A 22,888-nucleotide genomic window follows, 5' to 3' on the forward strand; every position below is an offset into this window, starting at 1 on the left:
CACAACTGCACACCACAACACACACACTGAGTCACACTCTCACACCCACTCACAGACCTACAGCATGGGGTTGGCTGCGTGTAGAGGGTTGGCTGCAGGGTCTGGCCGTGGTTGGATAACGTATGATAATTAAATATTTCTTTACTTAAAAAACAAATTCACTGAAAAAAACAAAGGTAACAGGGATGTTATAGTTAGGAAATAGAATGTAAAAAACCTTAGAAATTCACTTTCACTAAAAAAACGAAGGTTAGGGGCCTTTATAGCTAGGTTCAGATTTTACACACACAAAGCCATAGAAATTCAACAGTTACAGTTACAAGAAACTGTAACTCGTGCCCTAAGGTAACTATAACTTGCGCCCTTGCCATGCACTGCTAATTACCCCACATATTACACCAGTCATGACATTTTCTATGACATCATTGATATTATCACTACAACACTTGCAATAAAATTATTGATGAGAAACTGTGCATAGCAAGGGCGCGAGTTATAGTTATCTTAGGGCACGAGCTTTTGAGATGAGTATAACTATAAATGCTGAGTTCCTATGGTTTTGGGTGTGTAAAATGTGAACCTAACTATAACATCACTGTAACCTTTATTTCTTTAGTATATATGTATGTGTGTGTGTTCGTGTTCCAAAGTTGACACATTAATGCTCTCTCTTTTGGCTTGTTTGTTTTGATAACTGATACATTGCCTTTTGATAGAATTTTGTTTCTTACCAGTGTTGCATGCAGTCCTTTGAGATGGCTTTTCTTACTACCATGTGCTTACAGTCTGTTTATTCCTGGATAGGATACTGTCTCTGGCGTGCAGCCCAACTGGTGCCTCATTCGTCTGCTCTGCTGCATCTCCGAGTCTGATTACGCAACTAGACTTATCAGCACCTGATTTTAGGGAGCGGGGCGGTAATCTGGTACCTGGAAAGTTGCTACTCTGGGACACGAAGACCATGAAACAGCAGGTATAGTATATTTGCTTTCTCAAAGCTAAGCTGCGTTCCGCTGTTACAGAACATTACAGTTTATCTGCCATTCCAAAGTGGTACAAATCAGGCCCGAAAACCTCCAATTGCAGTGTATTGGATCCTTCAAAAAAGTAGTAGTCTTCATGGGTATTACTGCTCACTGCCTTAGGGTCTCTGTTCAGTGCCCTGTTACTCTTGAGTGAGGTCCAGGCTCTGCAAATACACACCTACTTATATACTGGTTAAATATTCCTAGCTGGGAACAGATTAGCATAGACACCTTTAATTAATTTGCTTATTGAGGCCCTTTGTGTACTGATATCAGTTTTGATCTGCTGCAAAGACGTCTCATAATACCAATTCTGCTCGTAATTTGAAGGGTAATGTGTGTGGCAGAGTGCAATACTCTCATGACCCTCTAGGACAGATTTTTCTATCTTGTAATTGTATCCTTACAGTCAGAATGAAAATATCATTTTTAGATTGGGTCTTCATACTCTCAATCTTGGATTAACCATTCTGATTTTGATTTGTATTTAGATTTTGCTTGTTTAAATATTTGTAATATTTTGAACCTCCTATCCATTAGGGGTAGTAAGATCTTCTTGGTGCCAAGCTGTAGTGGTTGTCACACCTCCTTCAGAGAAAACTACTAGTTGTAATAATTTAGTCTAACCGTTACCTATGTATATACTGATCTATATTGGTTACCAGCTTCATGGTTATTATGTTGGCTGTATTATTAGTAATATCTCTAGCGGTTGGTTCCAAACCATGTACTTATCTACACATACCTTAGAAAGCTGATGGGCCTCCAGTTGGATAGTGGCTCTCTGGTATTTGTCCTCAGGTAATCAGTCTTAGTGTGTGCCCCGTAGAAATCATTAGGTCTTTTCATATCCTTCTTTCCAGTGATTTTCTGTTGGGAGGAGTGAGGGGAGTTGTTTTGCAGTCTTTCTTATCTGTATCAGAGACATGTCTGAGAGGTAAGCAAAAATATCCAACTGTGCTTCCTTCTTCCTCACAAATCGATGCTGTGTATCTGTTATTGGTTTGCTAAAATAATATGGAGGTCTCGTACACTCTGTTAGTGATCATCACCATCCAATAATTTTAGTTCTCTGGGCCATACGCCTTGCACATACAATCTCTAAAGAACTAGGGTGTCTCACCGGTATCATACATTTGGGTCTGATTTGCATGTAACATGTTTGTTTTATCAAAAAAAGGCCCTACAAAACATGTCACTAATACTGCAAACTAGTTTTCCTCCTGGTACAACCCTAGTATCTCTTGTTTCTCTCTGATGAACCTATGGATACTCAGTCAAATATATCTGGTGGGTGTTAACATCCCTGTCCCCTAGTGCCTTTATATGGTCATAGGTGGTGGCGATTCTGGCATTCGCTTTGCCTGACACCAATTTTGAAAAATTGTAAACATTCACAAATCAAACGAGCTAGTGTAACTGTACATATTGAACACTGACCTGTAGATTTTGACAGGATCAAATGATCTCTGTGTAAGAAACCATTGTCCCTGATGTACAAGCTGATGGTAGCTACAACTCGAATGAGTGGTCGTACGTCTAGTGATGTGCAATTCAGGTCATCATCACTTGGGTTTAGGCAGTTGAAAAGTCCAAAACTGAACACTAATGTGTTTAAAAATCATACTTAACGAGAAATGGCAAAGAACATTAACTATTTTAAAAATGCCCACATAATATATAAGTAATTACAAAACGTATGCCAGTTGAAGCATCACAGCAGTGACTGTAGTCACTTTTTCCTATGGTCTAAAGAGCAAGTCAGTAGAATGATGTGTTCTCTGTAATATATTGCCATATCCCACAGCAGTCATATCTCTTCTCAGATGTGACAAATCCAGCAGTTTGTATGCAACTGATTGTATGCATGCTGAACAAACGCTAAACAAACAATGCCACTACATCTTATTTTATATCCACTATTTCAAATCCTTTGCACTATCCATACAGCACCAGCAGGCTTTGTTTTCACTCTCATTTACTTCTCATTTGATGGCTTACCACCTTCTTGTGTATGTCCCTTCCCTGGAGCATAGCCTCTTTCTGATCCTTTTGATTCACCTACTTTTAATGCTTACATTTGGAGAGCTACTGTTTTCATTTTTATTCAGCACCCCATCAGAGTGCATGTGTTTTTAGTTCACTCTTTCAGTGCTGATTCCCCCCTCTCCCAGTGCACGGTGTTGCTCTCCATCCCTTCTAGCTTGTCTGTAAAAGCAGAGCAAGAGAGATGTGTTTGCTGGGGTTTGACTGAAGAACAGACTTTAAGGGTTGTTTTTGTTCTATCTCAAGCATTCCCCATATTGCATGAAAGCACACCCTTTGGCACACTAGGTAATTTGTGGTCCGGGAAAAGAGCCATCTGCTGCATTCACTCAGATTGTGTCTGAGGCAGAAAATGTACTCAGTAGAACACTTCTTCGTGCAGTGCATAAATCTGCTCCCTCGCCTAAAACAGAGAACCAAGTAGCTGAATCCTGTAGAAAGTAAATTAGAACTTTCCCATTTTATTCGGACACTATCTCATTCTTTTTAACTTCTGTTAGGAGTACCCTGAGTGAAATGTATTTGAAAAATAAATCATGCTATTTATGAAGATTAAACGTACTGAATTCAATGTACAATTTTGAGAAACCATAAGACACCCTTTAATTTTACCTCCAGTCTTTGGAGATTTTTTTTGGTTTTACTTTTTTAAACACAACTTTACAGGCAAACATTGTCAAAGCCAACTGCTCGGCAATTCCATTTTAAAGGCAAGACCTATTGACTTTGCCAATACTTGTTTTCAGTAAGATAGCTGTGTGTCTCAGATATGTGTTTGTCATAGCACTTTGGATTTTATTCAAAGTCACTGAGTCCCATTTGCCACAATGGGGGCCCTCTTCTAGACTTCTTGATGCTCTATAAGCCCCAGGGACTCTCTCTGCACTCAAATTACAGAGAACAACGATATGTTTGTGCTAAAATGCTGACATTGTTAATTTAGGAAGCAGGCTATCTATGCAGTGTGCCAATGTAGGGTCATACTATGCAGATAGTATAGAGAACCCTTGTTGGTAGATAGAGGCTAAAATAATAACCCTAAATGCTCTCTTTTGTGATAGTGTGGGCGAGCAATTTAGGCTTTTCAGAGGGCAGCGTTAAGCATTTGTTGAACACACACAGAGTCAATAAATGGGAAGAATATCAAGACCAGTTTAGAAAAATAACACGTAATTTTATATATTTTTGACACGAAGAACTTCGTTATTGGGTAAGTACTTCACAAGTTAGCAGTTTTGAAGAATACATGAAATACTCTTGTATTGACTCTAATGCGGTAATGTTATCCTAAGGGAAAAGACACATATACTGCATATGGGTACTTGGCTGCAACTTGCAGGACCAATCTTCTGGAGTTAAGGTAAATATGGGGCAAGGTCTAAGGAAGCACCAGTATGGACGAACCCATAGGGGGCTCAGTCCTTGAGATGCTTGGGCACATAGTAACTCCACTGGAACTCAGACTGAGGGACTCAGCTGTTGTGGTGATTTCTCCGGCGGGGTCGCGCTGCAAGAGGCACTTACAGTTTGTGTAGCCTGTGAAAACAGGCTGCAGGCGTGGACTGGGGGACAAACCCAAAGGGGAGAAGCTCAGCTGCAGAGGGTCTCAGGGTCCTGTGGGCACCGCAGGTCCACTTCTCCTCGGGCTGTGGGGCATGGGTTTAGTGGTGCTTTCAGTGTTCAAGAGGCTCTAGCGGTTCCTGCTTGTTTGCAGACACAGACTACAGGTGAGGACGGGGGGGGGCAGTTCGGCTAAACCCAAGATGGGGCTCACTTCTTGAGGGTCTTTGTGCCACAGGGGCACAATGGGTTCATGGCAGTCGATCCCTTTGGTCCCTGCAAACGCACCGGGACACAGCTCCTCTACTCCAAGGGGGAAGTTGCTGGGCAGATGAAGCCGTGGTTCACTCCTCCACAGCTTTTAGAGATTACACTGCTTCTGTACAAGCCGGGTCCGTGCAGTTGTCGGGGACAGCAGGCTGGCTGGCAGGGTTGGGGCCAAGTAATGGGCTCTTCTCGGTCATTCTTTCTTCTCCAGGTAAACAAATCTGATTTGCTAGTGTCAGGAAATACTCAATTTAGTGGTGTTAAGGGGAGTGAAGGGTAGTAACCAACACCTTACTTCCCCCTGGGGTCACTACAACCCCTAGATGACCGCTCCCTGTGGGGAGTGTGCAGCATCCTATCCCAGAGTTCCTAATTTCACCACAGCCAAGATGGTGAAATCCAAATGTTCGTGTTCATTACAGGTAGCCCACCTTAGGGGTGTGACCAGCCTGGAGGTGTAACACACCTCGTAGCATAGCTAATTTCCCACCTATCTGGGTGTCAAATAGGCCTAAGGGCAGGGGGTGACATCCTACAGGTCGGGTGGAAGCCAGGCTTGCATATCAAAGATGGTGTGCTCTTTGAATCTTCCTGCCTTGACATGCTAGTTTACTGTCTTTCCTGCTGGGGCAGGTGTAAACACCTCTTGCCATAGCAGACATTGTTTCTGACTAAGGGAGAGGCATTCTTAACTCCCAGGGGGTCAGAAACTTGTCTGTGGTGGCAGGCTGGGCAGGACCAGTTAGCCAGCACACCAGAGAACTAGTAGGGTTCGGGAAGGTACCTCAAAGGTACACTCTGGGTGCATGCATTAATAAATCCATCACTGGGATCAGTGTGGGTTTATTAGTGTGGGGTATTTGATACCAAACACCAATGTTTCAGTGAAGCCATTATGTAGCTGGTTAACTCGTTTTGACCAGTGCCCAGTACATACCTTAAAATGGCTTCACTGTTCACTTGTAATAGAACTAGACATCACAGGGGCATATCTGCCCATGCAGGTATGTCCTCACTAAATATAATGCGTCCTGCTTCAGGGCTCAAATCCCTGTTGTAGTGGTGACTTACTTATATTAAATGCAGTGACTTAGGTATGGCACAAAGGAGTGTGCCATGTCATGTTTTCACTTCATGGTTTGCTCCACGTCACGCAGCCTGCAATGGCAGTCTGTGTGAAATTTGTGTGTGGATCCTTTAGGGTGGCATAAGATATGCTGCAGCTCTAGGAACCTTCTTTAGTAGCCATGCCTTAGGTACCAAGGATACAATTTACTAGGAACTTACAGGGGTGCTTAAGTCCTTTGCCAATTGTATTACAATTAGACATCACCTTGTTTTAAGGAAAGGGCACTGGCAAAGTGCGCTGTCCGAGTCGAAAACCAGCATCCAGCAGCTAAAAAGGGGGAAAAAAGGGGAGGGGACAACTGCAACAAAAACCCAGTTTCCTACAGTTTAAACATTAAAAGAGACCGGCTTCTGTTACTCATTTTAGAAATTCTATTTGTTCCATTTTAGATTGAATTGATTTTAAATTGTTTTTACGTGCACTTTGAATTGTTTTTATTATATTGCATCTTTTTCATTTACTCTCCCACCCACAAAAAATATTGATACAACTAATGTGTCAACTGGTGGCATGCAGAACACAGTCACTTGCATGAGTACTGTAAGAACTGCAGTTATTTAATCAGATATCAATGTCTCTATTAGCAGAAGCTAAAGTACATAGGACAACTACTGTCCCTATGAGTATTTTTCCCCTTTGTTTTACATAGTTCACTGATTAGTACATCTGTGGTGTACGTCTTCTCTACAGGAACAGAAGTGCCTAGATTGTAACGAAAATTGCAAAGGAGTTTGAGGAGAGTTTGTACCTTTGTGCAGATGGTGTGAAGTGTGAGTGTACATTTAACTATGTGAAATATTGTTTAGTGTTTCTGTGTATGTGCCTGTGCATACATAATGATGTGCTTGTCTGTGCGTACAAATATCACTCTTCTGATTGCAAAAATGTTATGCTATTGGAAAAGAATGCAGGAAGTGTGGCCGTAAAGGACAATTAGCCAGAATGTGGAAAGATAAAGAATATGGCAAAGGGAAAGTAGCTATAGTGATGGAAGAAGAACCAGACACTATTACCAATTATACCAATGACAGAGTGTTGCGTGTAAGTGAGAATAGTGTTGTACAGGAAACTGAGGGTAGGGCACATAGACCTAAAGCTGAATTCACCATCAGAGGTAAGCAATAGAACTGATGATTGATTCAGGTTTATTATATACGATCATACATAAAAAATGTTCATACATAAATGGCCTTCAGTATGCTGTTACCCCTAGATATAAATCCAGGTAGGAACCATGGTGAGCAGATTGATATAATTGGATCCATGCACACGGAAATAACGTTCAAGGACAGGAGTATTAGAGGAAACGTTTATGTTGCAGAGTCGGACCCACCTTCTTGGTTTGTCCCATCAATATGATCTTCACATCATAATAAATCCTTGTACACCTACCCAATAGTTGAAGATAATATCCTTAAAAACATCATAAATGGGGCAAAGAATGTATTCAGAGATTAAATGGGCGAATTGAAAGGGTGTGTCCATGAGATAAGACTGAAGCAGGGAGCCATGCCTCTGCAACATAAACTGAGGAGAATGCCAATCTTAGTTAGGGAAGAAGTTAAAGAATTACTCAAAGAGATGATGGAGAGTGGAATTATAGAACCAGTAGAAGCATCCGAGTGGTTATCTCCTGTGGTAATTACAGAATAAAAGGATGGCAAACTGAGATTTTGTGTTGATTTGAGAGGGTTGAATCAAAACAGAGTTGTGGACAGCTTTCCCTCGCCAAACATCAATGAACTGGTATTGTTACTCAAAGAAGCAAGGTTCTTCTCAAAATTGGATCTTAAACATGCATACCATCAGATACAACTCCACAAGCATTCCAAGGCTCTGACAGCAATTATCACCATGGTAGGAACTTACCAATTTACTAGGATGCCGTTTGGCTCATCATCCGTAGCAAGTGTCTGCCAGAGGATGATGAGCGAAGTTTTTAAAGGCCTAGACAATACAATGTACTTTTAGGATGACATTTAAGTGTTTGCGAAACTATCGAGAGTCACAATGTCACCCTGAAGTTGTCATTAAATCGTCTGTCAGAGTCAGATTTTACTTTGAGACGAGAAAAGTGCAAATTCTTGGTTAGGGAAATTGAGTACAAGGTCATATGTTAACTGCTGAAGGTGCCAAACCCTAAAGGGATTTGTTAGCTGCTATTGCATCCGCACCAGTGCCAAAAGGGACAACTCTGCTCCTTTTTAGGATTAATAGAGTACTATTCCAAATTTGTTAAGAAATTTGCTAACAAGACAGAGAATTTAAAGATGCTCATGCATAAAGGAGTAAATTTTGTCTGGGAGTCCACACAACACCAGTATTTTCAACAAATAAAAAGAGTGTGTGATGCCGACATATTGGTACCCTTTGATACAAGGAAAAAAAAAACATCATAACTGTTGACACCAGTGTGATAGGAATTGGTGCTGTGTTGACTCAACTACGTGGATCCACTGAGAAAGTGGTTGCTTTTGCTTCACGGATCCTAACTGCGTCAGAGAGACACTACGCTGTTATTGAGAAGGAAACCTTAGCAGCAGCCTGGGGTGTCGAGTATTTTTATATGTATGTGTGGGGTTGTCAAATAACTCTACAGACTGATCAAAAGCCATTGTTGAAAATTCTATCCCCGGAAGGTACCGATAAAGGTTCAGCCAGGCTGGTGAGACTAGCATCATTTCTGCAAGAGTACAACTGTAAAATAGAATGTATCCCGGGGTGGAGAAATGCACACGCAGACTGTCTTTCACATATACCTCTTGAGCGGAAATGTATAGGTGAAAAAGGTGTAGTGAAAAATGAACAAGAGGGAGATTGTGATCATCTCCGGGGCTCTGGCGCGTGAGTGTGGCATGGATGGGCGAGTGAGGTTGCCATGGTGTTGAGGGTTCGAGAATGAGGAGAAACGGGCGACGGAGTCGGATGGATGAGATGTCTGTACGGAGTTTCCTGCTTTGTAAATAAATCTTTATTTTTGGAGAAACTACCATAAATTTAGAGTCTGTTTACGGATGTTACACTGGCGATGAGGGGAAAACTACAGAAAACCCACTTCTAGGAGAGAACTTTGATGTCTCAACAACGTGTTGACATTGTCAATGAACGTCCCAACAGATTGCTGGATCGTTTCTTCGTTGGTACACTCTTAATCCTTCAAAATCACATTATAAAGAAAAATGGGAATTTGGATGTCTTTTGACCTTTTTCAGGCAGTTTACAACTTACCTTTTAACTGATTTCCTCGCGCGTTCTATTTGTGCGCGTGGCTCCTCCAATTCAGGCTTGCTCTCGCTCTTGGAAAGAGTGTTTCACATAATGAGGGCATATATTCAATGTCGTCCTCATTCAAGGAAGTAGAAGAAGGACTAGTCGCTCTTCATTCCTTGTCAGTTTCACTGCTTGTATCGGCTTCAACATATTCGATGTCGTCCTCGTTTAAGAAAATAGAAGAAGGACCAGTCGCTCTTCATTTCTTTGTAGGTTTTTTTTCTGCTTCTGTCGGCCTCAAAGCGCTGTGTTCATTTAGAGACCCTCCATTTTCTGCCTGCAGAAAATAAGTTAAAGTTCAATATTGTTATTAACACTTTTATAGACAATGTGGAAAATATTGACCTAAAAAAAAAAGAATAAGGAAGGATCAATAAAGGACGTTATAGAGGAAGGTAATTTCAAAAAGTTAATTGAATGTGACAACTTCCTAACACCTTTTTGGCATCTTTTCAAGTTTCTTCTCATGTGGCCATTACATTATGCAGAATGTTACAGCTCCTCCATTCTTCTTGGCACATACGGGTGATCCGCCTATAAAGTGGGCAAAATGGAAAAAGGTATTTGAAAGGTATTCCAGAGTATCTGGCACTTCTTTGAGTGCAGAAAGGAGGACGGCACTCTTAGTTCACTGTCTTGGAGTGGAAGGTCAAGAAGTGTTTGATCATCTCCCAGACGTACTTGACAGCGAAGCGGTGAACTTGAATGAATATGAAATATGCTTGAGGAAGTTAGACTTGCATTATTTGCCTAAAGTGAGTACCATTCTGGAAAGATACTATTTTGGAAAAAGAGTTCTAAATGAGGATGAATCGATAGAAAGTTATATTACTGATTTACGATGCCTAGCTTCCTCTTGCAAGTTTCGTAATGTGATGAGGGATCAATTTATGCTTGATTTCAATATTGAAAAGGTTTGTTATGAACTCTGGTTAAAGGATGAACCCTCTTTAGAGGAGGTTCTGAATATAGCCAGGAAAATTGAACACTCATTAAAGTGTGTGGAGGTAATGAGAAATTCTTTTGATAAAGTCAGAAAGGAGCCCAACCAAGAGGTATTGTTGGTCAAACAAGAAAAAAAGAAAGTAGATCAGAATTTCCTCACCTTGTTGGTCAAAAAGGAGTGGCGAAAAGGTGTTTCAGGTGTGATAGGGAAGGTCATTTTGCCAATGACAAGTGTTGTCCCGCCTCAATAGGGATTTGTTTGTTTTGTAAGAAGAAAGGCCACTTCTTAGCAGCCTGCAGGTTAAAGAAAACCAGACAGGCGGTGAATGAGGTCGTCGTACGTAACGATGAGCAGGAAAATGACGTTGGACTGGGTTGTGGGCAAATAATATTGCAAGTTGGGACCGGCAAAGGTCCTTCTGATTTTACTGAAGTGGAAGGGAAAGAAAACACATGTTCTGTTTGACTCTGGCGTGAAGATTACTATCATTGCAAACAAGTTTTAGCAAGATCAGTTGAAAGGGAAGGTTAACTTAATGAAGCCTGACATTAGGCCCTGTGCTTATGGTGGAGAGCCTATTGAGCTCCATGGCTACTTCATAGGTCTAATCGAGTATGAGAGGCGTTACACCACAGGGAAAGTTTATGTGTCAAAAAAAGGGGATAGCATAATAAGTTGGATGCATCAGAAGGATTTGGGTGTGATGTTAGACCCCAATAGCTCTCCGCCTATCACACTGAAAGAGAAGTTTGATGTTAAATTGGTGAAGGAAGGGGAAGAAGATGTGACTCTGCGGGACAGATTAAAGTCAGAATTGCCTAATGTTTTTAGCAATGAACTAGGTTGTATGAAAGGTTATAAACATAGGATAAAATTATCTCATGATGCTCAACCTGTTTGTAGTAAGGTGCAGAATATTCCCTTGGCAGTTAGGCAAGAAGTAAGGTCTGAGTTGGAGAAATTCGAAGGATAAGGGGTCATTGAGAAAGTGGAGGGTACACAGTGGTTGGCTCCAGTTGTATTTGCCAGGAAAGCAAATGGAAGTGTGAGATTGTGTGTTGACCTCAGGAAACTTAACAAGGGTGTGATTGTTGATAAGTATCCTCTACCCAATATTTCAGAAATGTTGATGATGCTAGTTGGGGCAAATATTTTTACCACTATTGATCTTACCTCTGCTTACCACCAGATTGAGTTAGAAGAATCATCAAAAGATCTCACTGCCTTCGTCACTCCATTTGGCACTTTCAGATATAACAGACTACCTTTTGGGTTAATTTCGGCAGCTTCAGTTTTTCAGCGTGTCATGGAAAACCTGATTGGTGGTTTAAGTGGGGTAGGGGTGTATCAGGATGATATACTGGTGTATGGTAAGGATGAAGTGGAACACTTGGAAAGAGTAAGGATGGTCCATGGAAGGTTGGAGGAACACAATCTCACTGTCAAGATTGATAAGTGCAAGTTTGGTAGTCACACTATTGATTATCTGGGCCACACTTTAACGGGTGATGGACTAATGCCCAAAGCAGAATTGGTGCATACCATTCAGAACTTGGTACCTCCCGTAAACAAAGAAGAACTTATGAGGTTTTTGGGGATGGCAGAGTATTACAGAAAGTTTTTTTAGGAATTTTGCTGATGTTACTTTAAACTTACGACTCCTGTTGAAGAAAGGGGTTGAGTTTGTGTGAGATGTGTAGTGTGAGAAGGAATTTATGGAACTGAAGAGCAGATTGTCGCTGGCTCCCAAGTTGAAAGACTTTGATTCTATGAAGTGTTCGATTTTGACCACAGATGCAAGTTTAAAGGGGCTGGGGGCGGTGCTCCAGCAGGAAGATGGGAAGGTTGAAAACACAGTCATGTTTATTTCAAGGAGTTTGAAGGGGGCTGAGGTGCGTTATTCTGTTATAGAGAGGGAGGCTTTGGCTGTTTACTGGGCCATCAGAAAGCTCTAGAAATGTTTGTGGGGCAGGTCGTTTGTAGTGAGAACGGATCATAAACCGTTATGTGAGGTTTTTAAATCTAAAGGGATTGATACTGTTTCTAGTAGGATTACTAGATGGACTGTTGCTTTGCAGGTGTATGATTTTGAAGTAAGATATATTTCGGGGGTGGAGAATGTTTCAGCTGATGCCTTGTCCAGGTTGGTGCCTTCTGAATGTGTTGGTACCCAAGAATGTGGTGAAAAGTCTGATCAGGGTGAGTGTGTTTGTGAGCTCGGATTTGAGAGTATTTCTGAACAACGATGGTTGGATGAACTAAATTCTGACACAATTTTAAGCACTGTGAGACATTTGCTTGAGTCTGGGTGGAAATATAAAGGCCAGGGTGGTTTAGAGCAGTGTTGTCCAACCTTTTTATCGCCGCGGACCGGTAAATGTTTGATAATTTTTCCATGGCCCGCTTGTCCCATTGTGTGACAAGCAGGCCACGGAAAAATTATCAAACATTTACCGCCCGCCACAGTGGGGCGGCCCGGTGCCGATTGATCCACGGACCGGCACCGGTCCGCGGCCCGGGGTTTGGGGAACACTGGTTTAGAGTGTAAGGAATTTTGGTTGGTTAAAGATCAACTGGCAATTGAAAAGGATTTGTTGTTCAGAGGTACCAGGCTGATTCCTCCCACTAGTTTGAGGGGCGAGTTGTTGGAACAGGCACATAAAACTCATTTGGGAATTTCAAAAGCTAAGGAAAGGTTGCGAATGTCGTATTGGTGATCTGGGATGGATATCCAGACGGAAAGGTTGGTAGGAAACAGTGTGCAATGTTCACTGAGTGAAAAGACTCTGAAAGCTAGAGTTCAACTCACGGTACTTAGGAAACGTCTGGTTGGTCCTTGGCAGGATGTAGCTTTAGACATTTTAGGGCGATATATGGTAACAATTCTCAAGATTATGTAATTGTGGTGATGGATACCTATTCCAGATGACCGGAGTTACATTTTGCTGGAGGTATTGAAACTAAGATTGTTGTCAAATTCTTGAAAAAAATATTTTCAAGGGAATGGATTCCTGAAACGTTATTGACAGATAACGGTGTACAACTAGTTTCAAGGGAGATGGAAGAATTTTTGGGAGGTTGTGGAATTGTCCATAAAAAGTGTGCGTTGTATCATCCCGAGACTATTGGCATGGTGGAAAGGTTCAATCGAGTATTGAAGGAAACGATTTCTCTGGCTAAAGGCAATTGCATTCCTTGGAAGGAGGAGGTGTTGGAAAAGGTGCGTGAGTATAGGTTCACACCTAACACGGTCACAAACAAAACCCCATATGCCCTGTTTAGGGGTAGGCAACCAATACTATTTTGGAACCATCTTGGGTTAATAGATATTTGAGTAATAGAGGAAAGAAGTTGGCCTCTAAGGATTGGTGTGCTAAGGAGAAAGCTGTCAGAGAAGCTGGGAAGAGGTGCTTTGACAAAAGACAGGCGGTTAAGATGACTGAGTTTGGTGTAGGTGATTGGGTCAAGATAAAACAACCAGGTTTGAGGGGGGAGGTGAGAAAGTGGTCGAGATGTATGAGAGTGATTAAAACGTTCAAAAATGCTGTGAAAACGGAAGATAATTGCATCTGGAATTTGAACAGAGTTGTGAATTGCAGTAGTTTGAGGGGCTCAAGGAAAGATGGACTGTCGTTGGAGCGAAGTATCTCTCCTAATAAAGGACTGGAGGTCATCAAGAGGAGCTCTGGAAGAATTTGCGGAAAACAAGTTCATCTTAAAGACTATGTTTTGGTATAGGAGTTTTATAGTCTTAAAGTTCTCTGTTTAGCAGTTTATTTACAGTTTATGTATTTGGAATTATATGTCATTTTGTTTGTGGTGTGTGTTGTGGAAGGGAGGTGTGTGGTAATCTCCGGGCTCTAGCATGTGAGTGTGGCATGGATGGACGCGTGAGGTTGCCATGGTGTTGAGGGTTTGAGAATGAGGCGAAACGGGCAATGGAGTCGGATGGATGAGACGTCTGTACGGAGTTTCCTGCTTTGTAAATAAACCTTTATTTTTGGAGAAACTACTATAAATTTGGAGTCTATTTATGGATGTTACAGAGATGCAGCGAGTGTGCATGATGTTGTCCATTGGAGTGAGGGAATAGTGAGTGAAACAGAATGGTCCAGAGCTATGGAGGGTGATAATGTGTTGAAAAGTGTGGGAGAGATGATAACAAAAGAAGAGAGAAGGGACAGTGCGCTTCCTGCAGCAGCGTGACCATATATGAAGGGTTTAGGTGAGCTTTCTGAGCTAGGAGGGAAAATGGTGTTGCATGGAGATAAAATTGTTCCATCCATGGAAGTACACAAGAGATTGTTTAATGTTGCCCATGAAGGACATCTAGTGCAAATCATTTAAAAAAAAAAAATGACTCAGGATGGAATTCTGTCGGCCGGGAATGGACGGTGATGTATTGGAATGGGTAGAAGTTCTGCATGCAAGGAAAGTGAAAAGAGATGGAGGTGTGGTACACAATCAGATGGTGGCTGTATTGGTGACCCAGGCAGCCCGTGGTACAGTGTGTGCATGGACCAATGTCATTGTTATGTTTGAAGTCCATTTAAAATGATTGGTAGTAAAACTTTTGTGTGAAATTTCTACAGCAGTGACTATAACACCCCTACGAAACGTTTTTCAGTAGGAACAATTTCCTGCAGTCCTTATCATGGAAATAGGACCCAGCTGACGTCTGCGGAGATTAAATACTTTTTAGTGTCCTGTGGTGTTAAACATTCTCAGATAGCACTGTACAATCCGAGTGCCAATAAAATTATAGAAAGAGCTAACTATATGATTAAAGAGTCATTACAGTTAGCCGAGGCAAACAGACTAGATGTGGAGGTTATAGTTTCGGTTTGGTATGGGTCTGTCGCTCTACGGAAGACACTGTTACAGGAAAAGTCCAGTTTTTACTGGAAACCAATTTCTAAACTCAATCCCTCTTGGATCAGGGATATGATTGAAGGAAGGGGTGATCATAGTGATCTTATTTCACAGCGGAGAAGCGTAGTACAAGAATTGTGCCAGGTGATTCGGTTAAGGGTAAATTTGGACGAGTAAAGAAAGGTTTTAGCAAATTTTTGGGACCTTTCAAAGTAAAGAAAGTATATATATGGCATGTACTTCTAAGTAATGGAGAACGTTGGAATTTACGAAGGGGGCTAAATATGGAGCCCCTGTGAGTAGAATGGATGAGGACGTGAGTGATGAGTGTAGCGGATACATGTTGGTGAAAGATGCGTTTATTGGGAAGTGGCGATGGTAAGAGTATTGGGGTTGCAAACAATGTCAATGTTGGGAAAAGTCATAGAATTAGTAGGATTCAGAGACAAAGAAGATCCCCTATCTATTTACACAATTTTGTTACATAATACTTGGTGTTATTCACCTAGTTTCTTATCACAACGGCAGAAGTGTTTATTGATACTACTAGGGTTCACTAGCAAACAGCAATCAATGTCTTTACTACAATGTTCTACTATTGTACAATTCTTTATACCCTCATGATTAACGGAGGGGGATATGTTATGATGTTAGCATTTGCTTTTGTAGATATGTTATTGCTTAAACGCCTGTATCTGTGATTCCACATTCTAACAAAGAAGGCTTTCTGCTGGGAGTTCTATTTGCTGGCAGTTACTTGCTGACTGGCGGAGGGGCCACCTCGCTTGCTAGTACTTGCTTTATCAATAAATAAATACCTCTTCAATGGAGTCCACGACCCTCATTACTGCAACCTCTAACACACTTTTCCTGGCACAGTTGATGCTCAGTCCACAGGAAAGGCAAGGCCTCAGAAGCTGATGGGTGAAGCCAACATACCTCCAGCGCCAGAACAGAAAATAGGGAGGAAAGGTAACAAATCAGGAGCAGGAAGCTGAAATAGACAAGTAAGCAGCTGAATCATGAGCAAAGGCAAATCCAAAATCCACTTTTAAATATATGTTTTAAGTATTGATAGCACTAGGTCTGCAACAGACATCTTACGTTGCCTATAGAAAGAGATGCAAAAACCTTTTCTACAAATATATGTCCCTCACCATATAAAATGTCTGGAGCTTCAATAAGTCATACTCAATGTTTTTTTTAATGATCTGGAAACTGCTATACAGAAAGCATACGCCTTGGACATTGTCTTGTACAAGTATTTTAGTTTTTGCAATTGTTAGTTCTTTTCTGCCATTAGACTGCTGAAATATGCCCTTCGTATTGTTAAAACTTCTAGACGGAGCAATTTGATATTCTAGGATGCTTCTAGAACACTAAGGTGTAACTGCCAGTCCTTAATTTGTGCTTGTTGATTCTGGTGCGGAGCACCGGCACTTATTTTTGTTGGCTGCGCTAATTTTTCTGCCTCAAGCATTTACTGCAAGCAAAAAACACATATGGGAAAGACGGAGGAAGAGAAAAACTAAAAGTGTAACAAAGGGAGAGGGCAGAAAGCTGCAGGATTGAGCTGAAGGGGCAGGGAGTGGCTGTAAATGGATTAAAGAGGCCCAAGGTGGCTTCAGGATTACGCTGCCTCAGTTTTCCGTGTTTGCACATTTAATTGCAGCAGCCGTGTGTTTAATGTGAGGGCTTTGGGCACCAGCACGTTTTTACTTACAAATTAAGCACTGGTAACTGGAATATGTTAACTTATAATAGTTGGCACACCCATTCCCCTTGAACCATTAGAACAGGCAGCTAATTAAATTTGAAGAGGATATGGCTGCTGGAACTGTTGAAGGGTTTTTTTTTTCCCTCAAGGGCATAATTGGGTTAAGTTGCACCAGTCAATATGTACTCCCAATCTGCCCGAAAGTGCATTCTTCTAACACTAGATTTACAGACGTTCTTTTTGTAGACAAAAACATAGAAATACTTAAAATAGTTTGTTTTATACATGCACTGCTTCTCCAAAAACCCTGCAGCCTCAACCATGAGCCTCAGAATAAACAGTGACCTAAGGGTTTTACATGAGCTGTCATTTCTTTGGGTCATCTCAGAGCACTGCCACTTGTGTTGCTTCCAAAGTGGAACTATAGAGGAATCAGCTTTGTTTGCTGTGGTAATAAGAAGGGCTGCTGAAGTTTTAAATCTCTAAATTCTGTCTGTGGAAGTAAAAACTAATCTCCTGACTGAAGTCCTGTAGCCTGGACAGACTTCCACAGAACCACTTCTTTCTTTTCATGAAGCCCTGATGGACACAGTAATGGACAATTGTGCGAAGTCTCGCTCTTGCCCAACAATTAACAGAGAGGTTGTCAGACGACACAAGCCTACTCTGGCATCCAGTTCATCCTTCTGCAACACCCACACCTGAAAGGTTGGTGTTTGACGCGTTGACAGGCAGACCCAATCCTAACTCATTCATTTTTACGCTTCCTGATAGGGACTCCAAAGGCATGGAGTCATTTGAAAAGAGAATGTTCTCCTGGGCTAGCAGCTCTGTGCCTGGCAGTTGCCTCCGAAGAAGGTATTCCCATGCGTTGTGGGATATGGTCAGTGAGATCTTGCCAACAGTCCCTAAAGAATTCTTTGCCAACCTTGCACAGATAAAGCAAAATGGACAACATCCAGCAGAATCTGTTGTTCGATCTGGGCTGGACACCACTGAGTGCTTGGGCAGGGCAGTTGAAACCAGTGTAGTGCTTTGGGGCTATGCTTATATGAAACCCACAGGCTTTTCAAGTGCCATTCATGTGTCAGTAATGGACATGCCATTTGATGGCACCCGTCCCTTTGAACAGATGGCAGACTTAGTCCTGAAGCATATGCCACAGTGCACTCCCCCATCCCTTTCACACCTATGCAGCAGAATCCCTGCTGCAAAGATATGCCCTACCATTCGTTTCCACCCCACCACATATTCCACCTACACAAGTGTGGTCGCCGGAGGACCATTTGTTCATCTTACAGTAGGCTCTTTTGCATAAAGGAACAATCACACTGGTGCTGAAGAAGTGCAGATGCCTTTGTCTTACTTCATGTTTTCACCTTGTCTTTCTGACAAAGGACAAATTCAAGATGCTTATTTTGGCCCATGTTCTGCCTGCACTCAATGCAAGAGACTGGATGCCCTTTGCCTCTGGTACTGGCTCAGTCAACAGGACATCTTCCTGGTCCTAAACGACCTGGAAGGATTTTTAAATTCCACGGTGGGCAAGCTCTGTCAGTGATGCCCCACATATTATAAATGGCAACTACTCTTGGAGGTGGTGGGTCGCGTCTTCCAGCAATCGGGTGATACACACACACGTGTGTCTGTGAATAAATATTTTTACACACACACATATATAGATAGATATATGTACAAACATTAAACAACTGTTTTCAAAATCACCAACCAGATTGGATCCTACTATTCCCTGGTTTTCAAAATCACAAACCAGACTGCATTGTTCTGTTGTCTAGAAAGCATAGACTTTGATCTTCCTCCCAGGGAACCAGGGTTCATTGTATAACATATATACCCAGGTTTCTAAGGATACTTGGTTGCCCTGTATTGTGTTTGAGATGGCCCCTTCATGTCTGGCAAGCTGTCACTTTTCCCTTATGGTATTCTTTGCTTCACCTCACCATTCAAAAGAGGAGAAGAGACTCCATCACTTGGATCCAAAAGGACTTTGAGCTTTTACATCAATTGTACAAAAGACCATCAGTTGCACGATAAACTCCTTTTGAGGTTCACTGGAGCGCAAAAGGGTAAGGCAGTGCAGAAAATGACCTTATCAAGGTGGATAGTTCTCTTTATAAATATCTGCTACACATCTGCCAAGAACCAGGCCCCAGAAGGTCTGAGAGCTCATTAGACCAGAGCCAGAACTGCTACCACTGTGCTAGCACAGGGAATGCCTGTTCTGGACATCTGTCAGGCTGCGAAGTGGGTGTCACTCCATATGTTCATGAAGCACTACTGCCTTGATTGCCAGGTCCGGCAGAGGGTAATTTACCCACTCTGTCCTGTCAGTTTTTTATGGTTTGAGCTATTGCACAAACCCATCACCTGGGGAGGTACTGGCTTTGTGTCTGTTCAGAAGGGGAGGAATCCCTCTTTCTCAAGGGTAGGAGTCTGCGGTAAGATGTATCCATCAGGAGAACAAGGTACTTATCTTTTGTAGTACTCTTTCTGGTGGATACTTTATCTAACCCCATGATTATGACCACTGTCCCTCCTCCCTGTTCTGTGGAATAGACTCTTCTCACCATTCATAAAAAGATTCCAAACTAGAGATCTTTACACTGTCATATCTGATCCTTTAGTAAGCTTTGCATCTGACAGCGTGGATATGAAAAAAAAATGACAGTGCTCGAAGGAGGCACTTATGTGTCTCCAGCGTCACGTTGGAGCGGGACGAATCTGAAGTGGAGCTCATAACTCTACCTACCGGGGCACAGGAGCAATGCTGAGAAAAATCCCTGGATCCAGTCTGGGTGAGTAGTGAGAAATCTGTGGTTAGAAAGAGTACCAAAAGTAAGTTATTTTTTCTTTTATCTCCTACAGTGTCAAAAGCAGAACTGCAAGCACAGAATGCAACATTACCCTGATTTGTTACAACATAGAACTGGCTAAAAGTGTTGCAAATTAAGAGAGGGCACTGGGAAGCTATGCTGCACGCAGAAGCAGCAAGCTTTACGGTGTGATGAGGGTGGGTCAGACAGGGTAGTCAGTAGCTTCCACCCTTGCAGAAGGGAGGGAAGATCTTTCAAGATCACGAAGCTCGCCTACCCGGGTATGATGCTCCAATCTACAGAATTATGCAGAGGCGGCCACCGTCGTGCTATGCTATCATTGGATTTACATTATGATTTGCGGATGCTATGTCCTCCAAAGTGCGTGTTTGCTAGAGTATAGGTGTGCACTTAATTGTGATTGGGGGCCAGAAAGGCAAGGGGTGTAAACCCATGAGGTACATGTTTGCAAACCCCTTCTCTGATCACTATACATCGAAAGGGACAGTCTGATAGCTCTGCATTTTTGCAACCTTTGGGCTTAGGAGGTCTCTTGCTGGGTAACATAATACATTGGAAACATAAATCAGGCATGGAGAGGGGCACAGGGTGGCTAATCTGGAATGGGCACTTATGTTACTGCGTGTCCTCATTAGCTGCTTGAGACCTATGCTAGCCTTTGCGAATTTGACTGTGCTGCATACAATGCACAGTAGCACAATGAGGGCGATACGCAAGGGTTCTTAAGCAGTCTTATTTGTTAGGGATACTGTGAGGTACTGGGGTGCAACAGGCTGCTTATTCAAAATATGTTCAGATTATACGATGAACTGGTTATGCTGTACCTGCAGCAGATTTGTGGGAGACACACACTGGACAACCCAGAGAAAAGTTAATGAACCTTTCAGAAAGGGGGAAATCTGACCGACTGTTGAAAACCTGGGTATGGTTTGTACTGAAGAAAATATTTTTATTATGAATTTGTAGATATCCTTAATGCTGAAATTACAAATAGTAATGTTTCTTTTGAGAGGGGCATACACCCTGTTCTGAGACTGAGGCAGGCATCTCTGTTTTTACTTCTCAACCACGGGAAGAGCAATGAAGAATGTGAATGTATAGACCTCCATCGTATTAATGTGAACAGGATATGTCGTGCAGGATTCTATTAGGCAGGTTATTGAAGGTTTGGGAAGAAGAGCATGAAGATCTTGCAGTGATTATTCTTCATAGAGCACAGGGTCCCTTCCTGTTTGTGGTTATCACTAAGCTGATGTAGGCCTACTGCGATTCATGATGGAGTCACCGGTGGTCGAGTCATTATTGAAGATTCCAGTATAATCATTTGTGAAACTCTTGGTGTTGGTTAGAAAAGTATCATTTTGGTTTATTTGAACAGTTTGGACTACGTGATGTGTATTGGGAGGACAGATGTGCATGCAGCTGAGTTATAAGATGAAAGGGGCTCACATCCTAGACCTCAAGGCATATTCCTGCGTTGAAAGGTGCAGGATATGGTCTTTAGGTTTTTTAGTGGTCTGCCGACCATGTGATGGAAGTGCTTTGGTTGCTCAAAAGGCTGACGCCTTGCTGAGTATTCCAGTACTGAGGTAGACAGATGGTAGTAGGATGTTGGTCCACAGAAGCTATACATTTTCTAGAGGCTGCAGTGTATTTCCTTGAATTCCAGTTTGGTGCGAACTGTGTGTATATGAGCACAAAGTCCCTACATTGGGAATATTTCTTGGGTCCAGGCCAAGAACCTCCTCAGCTCAAACCTTGTCTGCAGCTGTAGAATAGATATAGTGCTATGCAAGCCATTCTGCTACCGATAGCTTATGAAAGTCAAGTTGAGCCCAGTACGCATCCTCCTCTGGGAATGTATATATTATATATTGACTGAAAGAACACAGTTAAAACTGAGTTATGGTACTGACTCAGACTTGCAAAACCATTGACAATCAGTTATGGTATGTTACACACAGTGCATGCCATGACTCACTATGCCTGCCATTCACAAAATACCCATTAGCAAATGGCACTGGAATAAAGGTAGTTGAGCAAAACGCAAACGTGGCGGGCGTTGTGGTGTGTGTTGTGTGCCTGTTATACCATGTTGAAGATCGAGAAGCGTAGAAGAGAGAACTAGCGACACAAATAGGTTTGTCTGTCAGAAATCTCTGTGCTAAGGGTTATGTGAAGAGGATACTGCCCACAAGGAAATAGCATGGCATGCATATTTTAAATCAAAACCTGTAAACATGGCTTTTCACTTCCTCTCTTCCAGCTGCACTTTTCTCTTGAACCAGAACCCATTGCCATAAATTGCACAGCCTTCAACCACAACGGGAACCTTCTGGTCACTGGTGCAGCTGATGGTGTGATCCGTCTGTTTGGTAAGAATATTTCTGCCATTGGAAGTCTGCTGCAGTATAATGTTCAAAGCTTCTCATGGGCTTACCCTAAATGTTCCTGTAGCCCCCTCCCCCAACCCCTTTTTCAGATCTAAATACATGAATCCTACATGACACTCAGGATCATATGAAAAGTAGTTTGAACTCTTCCTTCCCCCCAAACATGTCCTTGTGGGTAAAGGCCAGTGGTAGAATGGTTGTGGAGCGTGCAGTATTTACCATCACCCTTGTACAAGTTGCACCTGTTAGTTGCAGAGAGAGCTCTATTGCTGAACATCTGCAATGATGCCTCAGTTGCTGGGAAACCTTACTTGATCTTCACACGGATGACGTCCAGGTCCGACATGGAGTAGCTGACATACTGACTTATTACAAAGATGGACCTGCAGTCCATGAGCGCGGAGCTCTAGGTGGAGGCTCAGAGATCCTTCTTAAAAACTGGAGAACAAGGATTGATTCTCACAATAATAGTGTTAATAAATAACGTGAAAAACTCGTAACTTGCCCTCCCCTACTCTGACTTCTTTTTGGCCTATTTCAAATAATACTAATAAAGTGTTGTACTCTACTAATAAATGAAAAAAACAGTGCCACAGAGTACAAGTATTTAACAGACGTGTGGCTCATTAATACATAGTTAGTGGTGGAACCTGAAGGGGGATTAAAAACTTTACTCCTGCGCTTCAGCCATAACACCTGAACAGCGGTTGCAGTGGGTTTCCCTGCTTAAAGATGGCTGTGCTGTTTACAGAGAAATATAGCTAACCCCAATGTGTCCGATTGCCCAGGGGATCGGTAAGAGAGTCAA

The 22,888-nt window shown here is 42.2% G+C and overlaps 1 protein-coding gene across 5 annotated transcripts in view; it reads left to right on the forward strand.

Moving 5' to 3' along the window:
* The window catches only part of WDR91 (WD repeat domain 91), a 178,295-nt gene that overhangs the window by 123,593 nt on the left and 31,814 nt on the right, over nt 1-22,888 (forward strand). For all 5 annotated transcript variants that reach the window (XM_069227939.1, XM_069227940.1, XM_069227943.1 and 2 more), the window contains 2 exons: nt 805-973; nt 21,954-22,062. In XM_069227939.1, coding sequence (XP_069084040.1) covers nt 805-973; nt 21,954-22,062 — 278 coding nt within the window. The remainder of the gene's footprint in view (nt 1-804; nt 974-21,953; nt 22,063-22,888) is intronic.

The sequence above is a fragment of the Pleurodeles waltl genome, chromosome 4_1, assembly GCF_031143425.1.
Source record: "Pleurodeles waltl isolate 20211129_DDA chromosome 4_1, aPleWal1.hap1.20221129, whole genome shotgun sequence".
NCBI classification, from domain to species: domain Eukaryota; kingdom Metazoa; phylum Chordata; class Amphibia; order Caudata; family Salamandridae; genus Pleurodeles; species Pleurodeles waltl.